This window comes from Erpetoichthys calabaricus, chromosome 12, assembly GCF_900747795.2.
Source record: "Erpetoichthys calabaricus chromosome 12, fErpCal1.3, whole genome shotgun sequence".
Taxonomy (NCBI): domain Eukaryota; kingdom Metazoa; phylum Chordata; class Cladistia; order Polypteriformes; family Polypteridae; genus Erpetoichthys; species Erpetoichthys calabaricus.
Genome location: NC_041405.2, coordinates 40699636 through 40716127, shown reverse-complemented (window position 1 = coordinate 40716127; position 16492 = coordinate 40699636). Strand labels below are relative to the sequence as shown.

The 16492-nt window shown below is 36.9% G+C and overlaps 1 protein-coding gene across 1 annotated transcript in view; it reads left to right on the top strand.

The window, feature by feature from the left end:
* Nucleotides 1-16492, top strand: part of col4a5 (collagen, type IV, alpha 5 (Alport syndrome)) — a 456319-nt gene that overhangs the window by 251358 nt on the left and 188469 nt on the right. The window contains exons 27-30 of the mRNA XM_028815432.2: nucleotides 717-809; nucleotides 2785-2889; nucleotides 11869-11966; nucleotides 16068-16218. Of these exons, the coding sequence (XP_028671265.2) occupies nucleotides 717-809; nucleotides 2785-2889; nucleotides 11869-11966; nucleotides 16068-16218 (447 nt within the window). The remainder of the gene's footprint in view (nucleotides 1-716; nucleotides 810-2784; nucleotides 2890-11868; nucleotides 11967-16067; nucleotides 16219-16492) is intronic.

Genomic DNA, 16492 nt, shown 5'->3' with positions numbered 1-16492 from the left:
ACACCCTGAAATCCCAGTTCTTTTACTTTGATGCCAGACTTCTCATGTGACACCTTACCAAATGCTTTCTGAAAGTCAAGATAAATAATATCATAACCTCCACTTTGATCATATCCTTTTGTTACTTCCTCATAGAATTCCAGCATGTTAGTAAAACATGGCCTCCTTATTCTGAACCCATGCTGACTGTTCAGTAAAACTCCTGTTCTTACCATGTGCGTCTTATTTTTAATAATTCCTTCCATTAATTTACCTGTGATGCATGTTAAGTTTACTGGCCTATAGTTGCTTGGATCTGCCTGGTCACCCTTTCTATATAATGCGATAATATTTGCCATTTTCTAGTCCTTCTGAATTTCCCCAGTGTGCAGTGACATCCTAAAATATGTTATAAGGGTTTATAAATGTACTCACTAACCATAAATATTATCTTGTCTTGGTTATTTGTTGGATTTCAGCCTATTTAATCTAATTTAATCTAATCATAGAGACTATAAGATGATGTGTTACATGCTGACAGTTCCAAGAATTTGGTTGTTCTCCGCCATTTCAAACATTCTTTTCCTGATGTTTGGGAACTTGTTGAACAATGATAACATCTACTTTACAGAACAATACAGGTTATCTGTGTTTCTTCTTAATATTTAAAGTTTCTGTTGTATTAATATTTTGAGTAAGCAACTTGTTTTAAATGTTAATCTCTGTTTGCTTCACAGGTGCTAAAGGTGAACCAGGAAAGACTATGGTAGATCCAGGTCTTCCTGGTCTAAAAGGAGAACCAGGAGAACCAGGTTTTTCAGGCCCTCCAGGTATGGCAACTCATAAAAATAAAAAGTAACATTCTGTGTCTATAGGTTCTGTGATCTAAAAACATTAACTTTCTTTATACTTTGATTTCATTATTTTTTTTATTTTTCAATGACTATGGTTAATGACAGTGCAATTGGGCTGATATTGTCAGCTTTAGTTTTTCATTACGTTTTCTTTACATACTGAAAATGAAGCAGCAGTTGGAGTAATGATGACCACTGATGTCTGACATAGTCTGTCCTAAAAAATATCAATAAAGTGACATAGTCTGTCATTCCTGAAAATATCAATAAAATTTGTTTTTTCCTTTATTAAGTAAGTAAAATGTCTTTATTCTTATTTTTAATTTCATTTGTGTACATTTTATGTAAACATATATGCAATGTATTTCTCAAAGAACTATTTTCAGTAAAAAACTGTAACAGTTATTTATTTTCAAAGAAGTATTATTAATCAAGATAATTATATTGGTTGTAATATGATAATGCAGTGTGTAGCTTTGGCACATTATAGTACTGCAACTCTTATCTTCTAATCTGTTGTAATCTTATTTAGTTAGCCAATAAAAGATGTAATTTTACTTGATTTCTCACTACATTCATAATGGCTAACAAAGTACAACACCCTAGTACTTCAGAATTCTGAAAATGTTTAAGAATTAATTAAAAATGTATGGCTGGTGTCACAGACCAGGATCCAGAATAAACAACAATTACTGCCTCCCTTCTTTTTTGTATTTCCTAGTAAACCATGTAGTTCAGAAACATAGTGCATTAAGAGACTTAAAAGTATCTTTAAAGCATTAGTAGACTTAAAGTCTACTAATAATTTGTCAGGTATCTGTCATTTAGAATAAAACACTGATGGAGGCATTGTTATTTGAACAAAGTATGTTGATTAAGCAGAGATCAAAATTATTGGTAGTGTAGTATCCTGCTAGTTCAATGCTAGAAGATATTCTGTCAAACTAGTACATTTGGCAGGCAGTAGTTAATAGTTTGATAGGCTGTTAAACTTTTTATAGACTTTCATGTTGCAAAACACTTATAATAGGGATTGTAAAAGCAACACAAATGCATAGAAAACAGGACGGGGTTTGTGATTTACTTATTCAGATATCGGGAACTCCAAGATATGGCTAACTTAGTTTTAATCTGTTGTTATAAATGTTCTTGGGCTATCACTTTTAACACCTCAGCTGTTGCAGGCAGCATGTCTCTTATATCTTATTTTGATTGTATTTTATGCTTTAATCCCTTAAGTGATATTATATATGGATGCTTTTATTTTAACAAAGTACTGCAGTTTTGTCTTTACACAAGCCTGTGCTCTGGCAATGACACTCTGGTCCATTTTTCAGCTTCATGCTGTAACATAGCAAAGAAACCTACAAATTGTCAAGCAATAAGCAGCTGAAGCATGTTTATGTATATTCTTGTTTTCAATTTGTTTTTTAGGACTGCCAGTCATGCAGATTTTATTAAATGCTATCTTAGTTCCTGCAGTCTTACTTATAAGTTATGACCATAGAGTGTACTCTCTTCTTTAAATATTGCATATTAACTATTTCTGCCTTCTGTTTAAGTATAGGAGGTATTTTTGAATAGAAACCTATGTTAAATTTTATTTTTTTTATTATACATTAGTGCATTTTGTTCTTTCGTATGTTTCCTGTTAAATGTAGGGAGACTGTATTCTTTTCAGAAATGTAGTACTGAAGATGTACTGTATACTTACATTGTATAAAAGAACATGTAATGAAGCTGACTTCATTATTCTTTCAAATGCTGGAGTAACTTGGCTTAAGGAATATGCTTACAATTGCAGTCTTTTTAAGGGGATATGGTCATGACACCAAATGTAAATACATCAATCAGGGTATTCCATTGCTTTAGGTACTGCAAAATGGCTTGTTCCGAAGTAATGCATTTTCTTTCATTATCTTCTTATCTGTGTCTTCTTATTTGTTGTAAGGTGACCCTGGTTTGCCAGGTTCACAAGGATTCCCAGGCCAGCCTGGAGCAAAGGGTGATCCTGGAATACCTGGAATTGGATTTCCTGGACCACCTGGGCCTAAAGGTAAATGAAAATCAGACTTGTAAAAATGCTAATCATATTATTAAATGTTTTAAATATTTTAGGTACATTCATATCTTTTAATCAGGGAAATCTGATGTCTTAGATTCTTGTTGTATAGATTGAAGTTCATAATACTTATATGTACAATATGATTTTTCAGATTTCTATCTTTCTGGATGCAGGAATTATTAAACTAGTGCAAAGACCAATAAATTTGTCATAAAAACAATGTACTGACATGCTCATACTGTTACAATTTTCAAATCTTCAGTTTTTGTATGGCAATTTCCTTTTGTTCCATTTGTGTACACACATTTGCAACTAAAGTTAAATTTAAAGTTGTAATTTAAAGGTGTGATGCTTTAAATACAAATATTCTCATATATTATCAGTGGAGACCTGTTATGTGTTTTGTTTATTGTACACTGTATTAAATAGCCTACTGACATGGGATTCACATTCAGTATTTTTGTAGTTAGAAACGATCTGTGACACCATGCATTTGTGGTAGGAGAAAACATAGAATACTTCAACATAGAACATAGAAAATATAAAGTTTAAAAACATATCATTTTTATCATTGAGCCTAGTACCCATCTTACCTACTTTGTTTCAGGCCTTGTTTTTATTATCTCAACACAGAATATATATAATATATTTTATATTTTCCTATACCATCATCTTTCAATCACTAATATTGGCACATTATAGGTGGGTCACATATTATTAGTATTAATTTTTTAGCAGATGCCTTTATCCAAAGTGACTTAGAAAACAAGTGAAATACATACAAGAATGAAGGTGGAAGCATCAAAATCAACAGAGAAAAGCATAAACTATCACAAAGGAATTAGAACAACTAGAATACTACAAAAAGCAGTATCCTAAACTCTTTGTTGTTTCAACAGCAGCTGCCATATAGGAGAGAAACTAATCAGTTCCAAAATATCTAATATAAACATGTTTTCAAAAGACAACTAAACATAAATAAATTGGGTGCCGCTCAAATAGAAAAGGGGAGAACATTTCACAGCTTTGGAGCAAGAACAGAGAAGCATTGTCGAGTCTTAGCACACCTGGCAAGAGGAGGAATGGTTAGCAGATAGGCAGAGGCATATTGGAGACTTCTTCAGGGAATGTAAGGACAGATCATGAATTGGAGATATTGAAAAGCAGAACCATTCAGACAACTGTGGTCAAAGCAAGGGTTTCAAACTGGTTCCTTGTAGCAAAAGGAAGCCAATTGAGAGACCAAAGGAGAGGGGTAGCAGGAGTGAAGCGAGCAACAGAGAACACCAGTAGAGCACCTGCATTCTGGAGCAGTTGGAGAGGTCTGATTGCAGCTGAAGGAAGTCCACCAGGAGAGAGTTGCAATAGCCCAGCCAAGGGAGGACCAATCTCTCATGAAGGAGTTGCATGGCAAAATTACTGAGGAAGGGTTGAATCATCTGAATCAACAGAACTGGGTCATTGAAGATATAAGTTTGATGAATGAAAGCGAGGAGTCCAAAATCACTGCAAGATCCCTGACCATGACTGATGGTGAAAGGATGACATCTTTCAGGGTGATGCTTAGGGATACATCTGAGGAAGGAGAATCAAAGAGTAAGTACAAAATATCTGACTTTGAAAGGTTAAGTTTAAGATGGTGATTATTCATCAATGATGAAGTGGCAGAGAGACAACTGGTGATTTGTGCTTTGGACTGTAAGAAGGAGATGAGTGATCCGTGCAATATCAATATAGAGATGGTAGGAGCAGCCATGAGATTAAATTACTTTACCTAAGGAACAAATGAGCAGAAAAAGAAAAGTGGACCCAGTAATGATCATTGAGCCACACCTGTAGAAAATGTTTGTGGAGAAAACAAGGAGTTAGACCAGGATGCAAAAAAGGATTGGCCTGAGAGGTAGGACTTGAACCAGTCCAAAGCAAAACTGCTAATTCCAAGTTTATTGAGGGAACAGAAAATCAGAGTGATTAATCATATCAAAGGCAGATGAAAGGTCAAGGAGGATAAGGGCAGAGGAGGGAGAAGTAGCTTGAGCAGGTCTAAGAGCATTAGTGACTGAAAGCAATACAGTCTCAGTAGAGTGACCCTTGTGTAATCCAGACTGAAGTGGATCTAGTAGATTGTTGTCAGAGATAAATGATGAGAGTTGTTTATGGACCATGTGTTCTATGACCTTGGACAGGAATGGCAGAAGGGAAACAGGACAGTAGGTCTCAATGGCAGATGGGTTTGTGAAAGACTTTCTTGAGAATGGGGATCACATAAGACTTAGTGAAATCAATAGGAAAGAGGCCAGAGGTCAGTGAGGTATTGAAAAGAAAAGAGATGTAGGGGATCAAGGAAGGAGAGATGGACTGTAGTGTGTGTGAAGGAATTGGGTCCAGAGTACAGCTGGTAGGTCTGAAATTACAGAGCCATTTACAAGGAGGAAAGACAAAAAAGACACAGAGGAGAGACAGAGGATGTTATTGGGGTCATGAACTGTTTTTTGATATTGGTGACTCTGGAAGAGAAGAAGGACAGAAGAAGACAACAGAAACTTGAAGGTAGAGAAGAGGTGGCAAGTATTTCTTCCAGAGGATGTGACTGAGTCTTGAAAGAAGAAGAATTTCTTTGCAGGTAGCAAAGCTGCAGAGAAGGAAGAGAAGGAGAAGCTATACTTATGAAGGACAGATGGTAATGTCTTCTTATGCCAAGCATTTTCAGCCAAGCACAGTTACCTGAAAGCAGAATGAAGAATGAAAGATATCCAAGGCTGAGAAGGAGAGGCACAAGTAGGGTGACTGACAAGAGGACAGTGGGCATCAAGAGAAAAAGTTAGGAAAAAAAAGAGAGTGTCTGTAGCAGATTCTACCTAGATTTGGCTGAAGTAATCAGGAGAAGGGAGTGCAGATAGGACAGAATTAGAAAAGGTTGTAGAAAACAGAGAGGAGGTACTTCTTTCAATTGTGTTGGTGGAGGAGAGAAAGAAGTCAGACCAGCATAAAAGGAAACAAAAAATGATCTCAGATATGCAAAGGTTTAATAGATGGGGAAGGTGGAGAGGAAAGGTTGCATGTGAAAATGAGGTCAAGTTGAAGACTGAATGAGTAGGAGATGATGGAGACAGAGAGAAGGAAAAGGAAGAGAAGGGAAGGAAACCAGTTGATCTGGAAGAGTCATAATTAATATTAAAGTCTCCTAGAAGGATAATCAGATCTGAGCTTAGGGATACTGAACTCAAGTTAATCCAAATAACTTGTATGTAGACCTGGAGGATGATCAATCACAATGTTATGCTGCTCTTAACGTAACAGCAACCCCACAGATAAGAATGAGCACATTAAGCTGCAAAAATTTTCTTTTAACTGAATTTCATTGTTTTTCTTACCAATAATAATAATATATTTTATTCATATAGCACCTTTCCCATGCTCAAAGTGCTTCATAGAAATTCAAAATGAACAACATGGCACATACAACATTGGATACAAATAATATCCATAAAAAGCACTAAATAAACATAAATACAAGAAACACAAACCTGTGAATTAGAATAGGAGGAGACAATCACAATAAAAACACAAAATATATAAAATGCTAAAAGAAAATCCTGAACAAAAAACATAATTTGTGATACATCACAAATGATCCAGAATATCTGTACAAAGGGGGTAAATTGAAAGTAGGGTCAGTAGGTCAGGGTAAGTTAAATGCTTTCCTTTGCAAATGTGTTTTAAGTTGAGTCACCAATCTTATTAATTAAGGAGGGTTTTTCCAATGTCTGAGTGCAATAGAGCTGAAGGCTCTGTCACCCATGGAGCACAGGTTAGTTTGGGACACAGTGAGATTGTCAGAATTGGTGGATCTTAGTGGCCAAACAGAAATATAGTGATGGAGAAAGTTACTGATATACAGTGTGGCGGAAGGCCGCATCCCATGCCCGGCCGGGACACCCCTTCAACATATGTTCTGGGGGAGCAACCATGGGTTGCTCAATACCTCCCCCAGGATGCTTGATGGCATCCTCCCTGGCTGACGGTGGTGCCTCAGCTTCCCGCAGGGCTCCATGGGAGATGGAGTTCTCCACAGCCCTGTTGGGATCTGGGGTGGCCACCAAGGAGCTCTGCATGGGTCCCTGAGCCCAGCTGGACGAGTCTTCAGCCTCACTCGGAAGTGCAACTGGAAACAGGTGATCAAGCACCTGGAACACTTCCAGGCGGGCTATAAAAGGGGCCAGCAACCACCACTCAGTGGCCAGAGTCGGGTGGAGGAGGACGAGGTTGCTTGGGAGGAGTGGTGGTACAGAGAAAGAGCGTTTTTGGTATTGCTGTATTGTGCTTGGGACTGTGTTGTGGCTGGGGGACACTGGGAAGACATGCCCTCCAGCTGAAGAAAAATAAAAATTTATTTATTTTATACGTGTGTCTCCGTGTCCAATCTGTGTCGGGTCGGGCATATATATAGCGCCTTTTTACAACAGGTAAAATACAATGAAGTGCCTGGGACCTAAAAAATATTTTGTTGTAATGAAAATTTCGAATCATCCTTTTCTGCTTCATATTGTGAGGTTTCTGAATAATTTTGGGACCCACCCCCACCCAACAGGATGACATGCCGAAGTGCGTCCCGAAGCGCAATTGCCGCATCTGCGGAAGATTGCTTGTCTGTTGCCAGGACAGGGCAACAGCAGACTCACAGCGCTGCAGCGAAACGCCCCAGAAGCAAATCCTAAAAGATCAGGGTCACGCTATGTCCCTGTCTTGTACCCCAAAACATGAGGCTGAGTCTCAGTACTTTAGCAAAACCAGCTTTATTCAGCTTGAAACAGGAACAGCAGGGTTATTTATTGTAGCGTGATCTACCACCCTCCTATACACAGACATAGCAGTCAGACAGGATTGTGACTAGGTTAGTGGCCAAGTAATACTGCTCCCTGCACTTACAATGTTCCTTGCTTCACCCAACGAGATCTTTTCTGTTTGCTTTGGCAGAGAGACACAGTAGAGCTATGAGCCTGCTGTTGCCCCGGCAACAGATAAACAGTCTTCCACAGACGCAGTGCTCGCATTTTGGGATGCTCTTCGATTCGTTGTCCAGTTAGAGGTGGTCCCAAAAGATTTTAGAAACCGCACATTTTTTGGAATTAGTGGCGCATTAATAGTAACCACATAAAAACTGCTTTTTCTGCGTCTTCAAATGCAGCATTTTGCACCTCGAGATTTTTCTTCTTTTTTTGATCAGTCTTCCAAGAAAGTTGACGGTGTCGGTGGCGAAATTCCGAATTCACTGGCAACATCTTTTTCTTTTTGCCTGAATCGAATTGTTGTTATTTTTTCGTGTCTGCCATTTCTATAGGTGGGTGACATTTAGTTGAATTCCAATGGATGTTTTTCAAATGTTGACGAGCGATACGCAAAAGATATCACTGAAAACCACAGAAAACAAAAACAGCAAAACGCATTATGAGCAAAGTTTGAAGAAAGAAAAAAAATTTACAATGTTTCTGTTTTTGGATCATTGTTGACAACTGAGTTGTGACCACAAAACTAACTGCTCTCTGGATGATTCATTCAGGCATTTCAAGGTCTTTTGGGCACTTCGTTGTAATGAAAGTATCTGCTGAATGTATTTCGTAGTAACGCGATTTCTATAGACTCGTTTCATATGGGGAAACTGTCGAGACCATAAAAATACTTTGTTGTAATGAAAATTTCATTGTAATTGAATTTTACCTGTAATCTGGTGCAAGGCCATATAAATATTTATAGGTTGGTAATAGAATTTAATATTTAGTCATATAAGACACAGGAAGCCAGTGAAGGCGGAGCAAGATGTGGACAATGGTGCTCGTTGTTGTAGGTTTGTATAAGAATTCTTAGAACAAAGTTTTGAAGCAACTGGAGCTGAGACAACAAATTAGATGGGGCACCTGCCAGTAAAAAGTAACAGAGGTCAATGTGGGATATAATAAAAGATTAATTACAACAAACATTACAAAAGGAGAAGTATGAGTGTATAAGGAATATGTTACTGAAGTGAAAGTAAGCGTGTTTCTTATTGTAATTAATATAGGTAGAATAAGAAAGGGGGGAACCAAAAATAACACCAAGATTCCTCGCAGATGGAGGTATGATGATATCATCACCAAAAGTGATTGAAAAGTTTTTCATTTTCTTAATTTAACACTAGAATCCCTGAAGCCTATGAAAAAAATTTGTAATCCCAGGCCACCGTACATTTCCTTGCACCTCCTCATCAGCATCTTTTGTTTTGCAAATGTGTCGATCAGCACAGACAGCGAGCAGCATGCTATCCCATCCCCACCAACTCAGCTTTAGTCCCCCCAGCTCAAGTCTGTTCTATCTGTGTATGAGGTGCATTGAATTGAATAGGGTAAATAATATATTGTTATTTGGAACACATACATTTCATGTGTGTTCCGTGTCTACAACGATCTGTGTAAATGTAGGATAACAGGAAATGCAAGGCAAGAAATGTTGAACACATAACTAAAACAGAAAACATTTTCATGTTATAGTAATAACGACAAAATGTTGACGTGAAGTGTGTAATGTGTGAAGACTGAAATCCAAATATCAATCGATACGAAGTAAAGACGTTTCCATGCATGTGTGTGTTTGCGTCTTTCACAGCAGAAACACAGATACCTGCTTTGCTAATGCAGGGGTAAGAACTGCTGCTTCATAATGAAGATGTTGCTGGTTCAATTCCGGTTCCTCCCTGAATGTAGCGCTTTGAGTGGTGGGCTGCAATTTTTGTTACTATTATATAATAAAAACATACATTTGATTTGAGTCTATAACAAATCAAAGAAACAAGTGTGCTTTTATTCAAGAGTAAACCGTGTAAAAACTGAATAATTAATAATTTAATTAACTGGTCTTTTATTAATTTCTCTTTTTCTGCATGCAGAATAACACAGGAGTGTGATTTTTAAATTTATAAGACATTTAGAAATATTATGTTTCACTTTAGCCTTAAATTTCTTAACTCTTTTTTTATTACAGTATTTCATATAATGTAATTTCCTCCCTTATACCCCAATAGTGACCATTAAAAACTGGCAGAGCAGACTTCAGGACAAACAACACTGAATAATGAAAGGCTGCTTGGTGAAACTACTTCAGCGTCAGACCCACTAATTAGTAAACAATGGATTAAATAACCAGAACATCTGGTAAAGCAGAATGAAAATCAGGATGAAAATATGACCACATTATTCCCATTTAACTGCTTAGTACATAAAAAATTTACCAAACTTAGTTTTGTAATTTATACATTGACTCCAAAACATAGAAACTGGGAGAGCTCACTTAATAAGGGTAAGAGTTAGAAGTTGGTTGGAACAATACACTGCAGCAACAGTGGGTCCCTACTCCCCAAGACCAAGTGTTGGAACCACCAACCTATACCACACTACTAGAATGTAGACTTACCTTGCTTAAGTGCAAGTATCTCAAACCTTGTTTTATAACTCTTTCGGCATGAAGAAACACACTGGTTTGTGCATACCCTGTGGCTGGATTACTAACTGATATTCTGTATTATTTGAAATTGAGAAATATCAAATTCTCACTTAAAGAATTTGTCCAAAACTGTTTTAAAACATGGCATGGCTTAATTTCATTTTTTTAAATAAACATTCATATATATTAGAACACTCTAGACGAGAACAGGCCATTCAGCCCAACAAAGCTCACCAGTCCTATCCACTAAATTCTTCTAATAAACATCAAGTCTAGTTTTGAAAGTCCCTAGAGTCTTAATATCTACCACACGTCTTGGTAGCTGATTCAATGTGTCTGTGTTCTTGTTTTTTTCCTGATTTTTCTGACTCTACCAAGAAAAGGTGGTAGAATATAACCATTTAGTTAAAGGAATGCTCCACCCAAAAATTTTCTTTTATATAGGTTACTTAATACGTGTAGTTTGCAAAGATGGAGAAAAAATTTTAATCTCATGTTGTTGTGAAGAAAAGACATAGAGAAGATTCAAATTGAATGGTTTGAAATGGTGACAAGCTACAGAACAAAAGACAAGCAAAATGATCATAAAGCTAATAAACAGAACAGTAACCAATCACAACACAATGTTTGTAAATTCACAAATGAAAGCATAAGGTCAAGTACAAAAAACAGTGGATACAAATACAATACAGGAAGAGGTGGAGCTCTAGATGGTGGCCATCACAAATGCAAGTTATATTATGTTATGCTCAGATAACATCACCCTCTGAACTCCATAGCCAGGTTAATAAAGAATAGATTAATAATGATTAGATCCCTAAACAAAGTAAATATGAAGTCATGCAAACAAAGTTTTTTTTCTTTTTACATTCCCAAGACTAAGTTAGCAAGCACAGCATACAGCATTTCTATGTTATATAGCATAGTTAACATAAAAGGTAAATAAAAAAAGACAGATTCCCATAAACTATGCTTTGAACTGTGGATAAGATTCTTGGCCAATAAATGACGGGGAGAGGTGGATCTTTAATGTGCCTTTTTATTGTTTATGTTTTGCACTGAGTTTTACGGAAGTAAGTATCAATAGTACTTTAGCATAAAATACATGTATTTTGCACATTCTGAGAATTTGAATGGCTAATGGACATGTGGATTACACAACATGAGTTACAGTATGTGAGAATTTTTTTCCACTGATTTTTTTTAAATCATTGTCCGTGGTCCATTTCGTTTTGAATCTGGCTTACGTCATTTCTCAACAAAAACATAGTTTCATTTTTTTTCATGAGCACCACTACAAACTACTTAGGAGTAAGTAACATATTACAAATATTATTTTTGGACAGAGTATTCCTTAACATAAAATGTTTAATTAGAGGTAAGACTTAGCCTCTGAATGAGAAATGTTTTAAGGTAAATTAACAAATGCAAGAGTGACTGTAAATTAACTTCCAAAACTGTAGGTCTATTATTGACTAATTGTCTTTTATGCTTTAGGACTTCCTGGAATTCCTGGTGTTCCAGGTGTACCTGGAGCTGTTGGAAGACCAGGAAGAGATGGATTTCCTGGCCCTCCAGGCTCTCTAGGTCCCAAGGTGAGAAAGATTAGTGACTGAGGAAACATTGTACATTCCTTTTGATCAACTAGGAGCATGTTCAAAGTTATGACTGTTTGCATTTGTGATGGATACGAATACAAGAAAAAGTTAAAGAGAATTATTACATGAAGTAGCTACTTTAATTCAAGAAAATCTGAGTTCATCATCAGAAACCTCCATGTGAATTATCTGCTCTAAATTTGGTCCTTGATGACAGAAGGTTCACATCCACTCTACTGTTGATTGACCCAAAACACAGTACTTGCCAGAGCCCACCCTCTCATTTTTGATGAGTGGAAATGACAGTTATTATTTCAAGGTGTATTCATGTTGTGTATGGTGTCAATGAAATAAATGAATGAAGAAATAATTAAAGAGTTAAATAAACAAGCAATATAAAACAGATTTCCTAATGCTCATTTATGCTCATTTATTATTGAGTGTTGCTAATTTATTGGACTAAATTTTATATTTATTTACACATTTATTTATTTGTTTACTAGCAAAATACCCGCGCTTCGCAGCGGAGAAGTAGTGTGTTAAAGAGGTTATGAAAAAAAAAGGAAACATTTTAAAAATAACGTAACATGATTGTCAATGTAATTGTGTTGTCATTGTTATGAGTGTTGCTGTGTTTTATATATATAAAATACACACACACACATATAAACATATATATACATATACACATATATATACATATCTACATATATATATATATATATATACATATACACATCCACATATCAACATATATATACACACACACACGCTTTATGGGTGATGATTGTTTTACTCTTTTTATTTTTATTTTATTTTATTGTAGAATCAACTCCTATCTGCGCACAGCAGGGCAGCCGTGGGCGGATGCGTATGGTGTATTCACTCCATGTTATCGTGCATTGCGCTGTCAGTGGTATTTTGATAAAAGAATTTGAACAACATATAAGAAGCGTATAAATTATTAAACAGTAAAACATTAACATTTAAGAAGTAAAGTTACATGAAGTACTACTGCAGTGCCTTCGGGTATACCTCATTTTTTGTTTGCCCATTACATGCTTAAATGTATACATTTTTTGGTGCACCTACCCGAGAACACGCGACATATAACCGAGCGTGGGAGAAGCATGGATTTTAAACATGCGTTGAGTTCATCTGCTGGTCTCCCTCGTGGAATAACTGGTAATGTTTGACTAAAATCTACAGCGAGTAAAACGACATTACCTCCTATTTTTTTTTTTACGATCTCTGAGATCTTGCTTTTTTCGGTTCAAGGCTTCATAAGCTCTTTTATGTTGTATGGTGTACTTATCCCAAACCATCATCTTTGAATGTTGCAAGACTTTCGCCTTGTATGTAGATCGGGGTAATTACATTCATTGCATTCCTAGTCTGAATCACAATCTGATTGTATGGGTGGTTACCTGGCACTGTAGGGTTGCCACCCGTCCTTTAAAATACGGAATCGTGCCGCGTTTGAGAATGAAATTGCGCGTCCCGTTTTGAATCAATACTGGACGGGATTTATCCCGTATTTTTTTTATCATTTTTTTTTTAAAGCAGCGTCTCATGCAAATCATCCCACCACGCATTTTATGAAGATGCCTCCTTTCCTACTTTGGATTGGGTAATACTTGATGTCATCGTTAGTTTGATTGGTGTTTTTAACTGTCCAGTGAGGAGGGCGTGTCTTTTAAGTACAGTCTGCAAAGTGTTGGCACTGAGATGTGGCGTCAGCGCCATAGTTGAAGCCCCTAACGTTGCGGTCAGCAAGTCGGCTAACATCCGCCATGTGCCGTCTTTCAGTTGCGAGAAGCAGATCATAGAATGGTTGAAACTGTTGCCCCTAACGTTGCGCCACGGCGTGTGGTTCGTTTATACCTCGTGTCTTCTCATTAAACTTTTATCTCGCGAATATGTTATTGCAATCCGCAGCGGGAGCGTTTCTATAAACTTAATTGAAACTTACGTTTTACACTGTGCTTTGTTTCCCTTATGAACCTGCTTGTACGCTTAACTCGCTCCGTTCTCAATTGTTTAATTAATTTTTTGCTGTTCGCTGTTTGCGGCTGTTCCTCCATTTCCCCCTACTTCGTTCTTTTATCTCGCGAATATGTTATTGCAATCCTTAACGGGAGCGTTTCAATAAACTGATTGAAAATAGTTTTGCATTTACCTTTTTAGTAAAAGGCGAGCTTTTAAGCCTGACAAATCACCCCGTAAATGCACACGTTTAATTGGACATGTGTTAATATGTATGGTTACACAGTATTAAAAGACAGTGAAAAACGTCAGTTACCTTTCTTCCCGCGTTTGATAAAAGGTGAGCTTTTAAGCCTGAGAAATCACCCCGTAAATGCACACGTTTAATTGCACATGTGTTAATATGTATGCTTACACAGTATTAAAAGACAGTCAAAAATTTACGTCATTTACCTTCGTTCCCGCGTGTGACTCGTGCTGTAAATGTCTTCCTTGTTTTTAGTTCACGTGATTACGTAGGAGGCGTGATGACGCGATACGTGACTCCGCCTCCTCCATTACAGTGTATGGACAAAAAATATGTTCCAGTTATGACCATTACGCTTTGAATTTCGAAATTAAACCTGCCTAACTTTTGTAAGTAAGCTGTAAGGAGTGAGCCTGCCAAATTTCAGCCTTCCACCTACACGGGAAGTTGGAGAATTAGTGATGAGTGAGTCAGTCAGTCAGTCAGTGAGGGCTTTGCCTTTTATTATTATAGATTTGTATGTAATTTTGTCCAACATATTCCTCCATAACTAACACTTTATTAAAGATCAGCATTACAGAAAAAGAAATCTGTTTTTTTAACTGTCTGTATATCTTGGTAATAATGCTAGTATTAGGGACCATGTCATTTTGGTGAGAAGGAAGGGAAGGAATCGTGTAGAGAAACGGGGCTGACGCCTTATGCAAGTTAGGGCCTCCGCCAGAAGTGAGGGGGAAGGACAAAAGTTCAGCAAAGCTTAAAGTAGACATCCTTAGCAAGCTGCCTCCTTGGGTACACAAGGTACTCCTTATTCTGTTAGCTTCCATTGTACTCTTGGCAAGGCATTATAAAACATATACAAATTCGTAGGGGGACTCTTGACTGTGAATTGTTGATTGTGCTTACAGTATATATAGTACATATACTTCGAATAACTGGGTGGTGGATGGCGGTGTACATTGTTTAAAATGTTAATTTCAGGGTAACTCCCACATAAATGTTCAGCCTATAAAAGTCAATGCTGTATGTAATAAGTTGAAGTAAACCATGGTTCGGTTTATATTGCTTTTGCTCTAAACCCTACAAAACTTTGTGACAGTACAAGATTACAGATCAAAATATTACATTCAGGTCTGATTGAAGCAACTTTTTTACAGGAAGTGGTACAGAGCGAAATTATATTTATACCCCAAATTCCTATTTTTCCTACTAGTTACCTGTTTGAGTTCAAAAGAATACATTCTCCTATAAAATTGTGTTTTCCAATGACCCAAACCTAAGGTCAATCCCAAGTTGCAAGGATTGATCTATGGTACAAATTTTTTACTCTTAGGCAATTGTACTGAATGTTGCATGTTCAAGAGCAAGGAGCTCCAGTCAACTAATAATATTAACTACTTTAAATAAAATAACATATTATAAAGAAAAGTACTCGGTTACATTGTACTTCGAATATACAGCTAACAGCACTACAGTATAACCCGCTCACATTGTCTTAGGAAATTTCCTAGGCAAAGACGGTAACACAGCTACTTTTGAATATGATTACTTTTAAGTTAATGTTAATTAAAATATAAATTTGCACTTCACACTGGCCGATAATGGTGCATTCATGACAAGTGGCAGTAATAGGTGCTTTCATCAGTATAGAAAGCACAGGATATTATATCCTTCCACTACCTGAATATGATGCTTCATTAAATGAAAATATCCATGTGAATCGATCAACATCTCTGTCATTTTATTGGTTTTACCCATAATCCAAAGGCTTACATGTCAATATCATTGGTGTCTCTAAGTTTGCCCGATTTGATCATGTGTGCATGATTTTGCCATTTAATGTGTTTTTTTTTTCTTGTTTTCAGGGTGAGCCAGGATTTGGTCTTCCTGGAACACAGGGTCCACCAGGTCCAGCAGGCATTAAAGGACAACCAGGACCAAAAGGAGATTCTGGATTCCCAGGAAGTCCAGGTCTACCTGGTAGGCCAGGCTTCGATGGGGTCTCAGGACCAAAAGGTAATAAATGAAGAATTTTATTGTTGTTGTTATTATTTTTTTCAGGTGACAAAGTGGTTAGTGCTACTATGTCACAGTTCTAAAGTCTTGGGTTTGAAACCCGATGAAGTTTGCACATTTTCCTTGTGTCTTTATAGACTTAAAGCTCACTCCCCAAAAAATGTTTTTTAGGCATCTTGCCAACACTGAAATGGCCAGATGTTAGTAAGTGTAGTTATGTGTATGAGTGTGCCAGGCCATAAATGTATGGCTGGTGCCCCTTTCAGAGATCCTG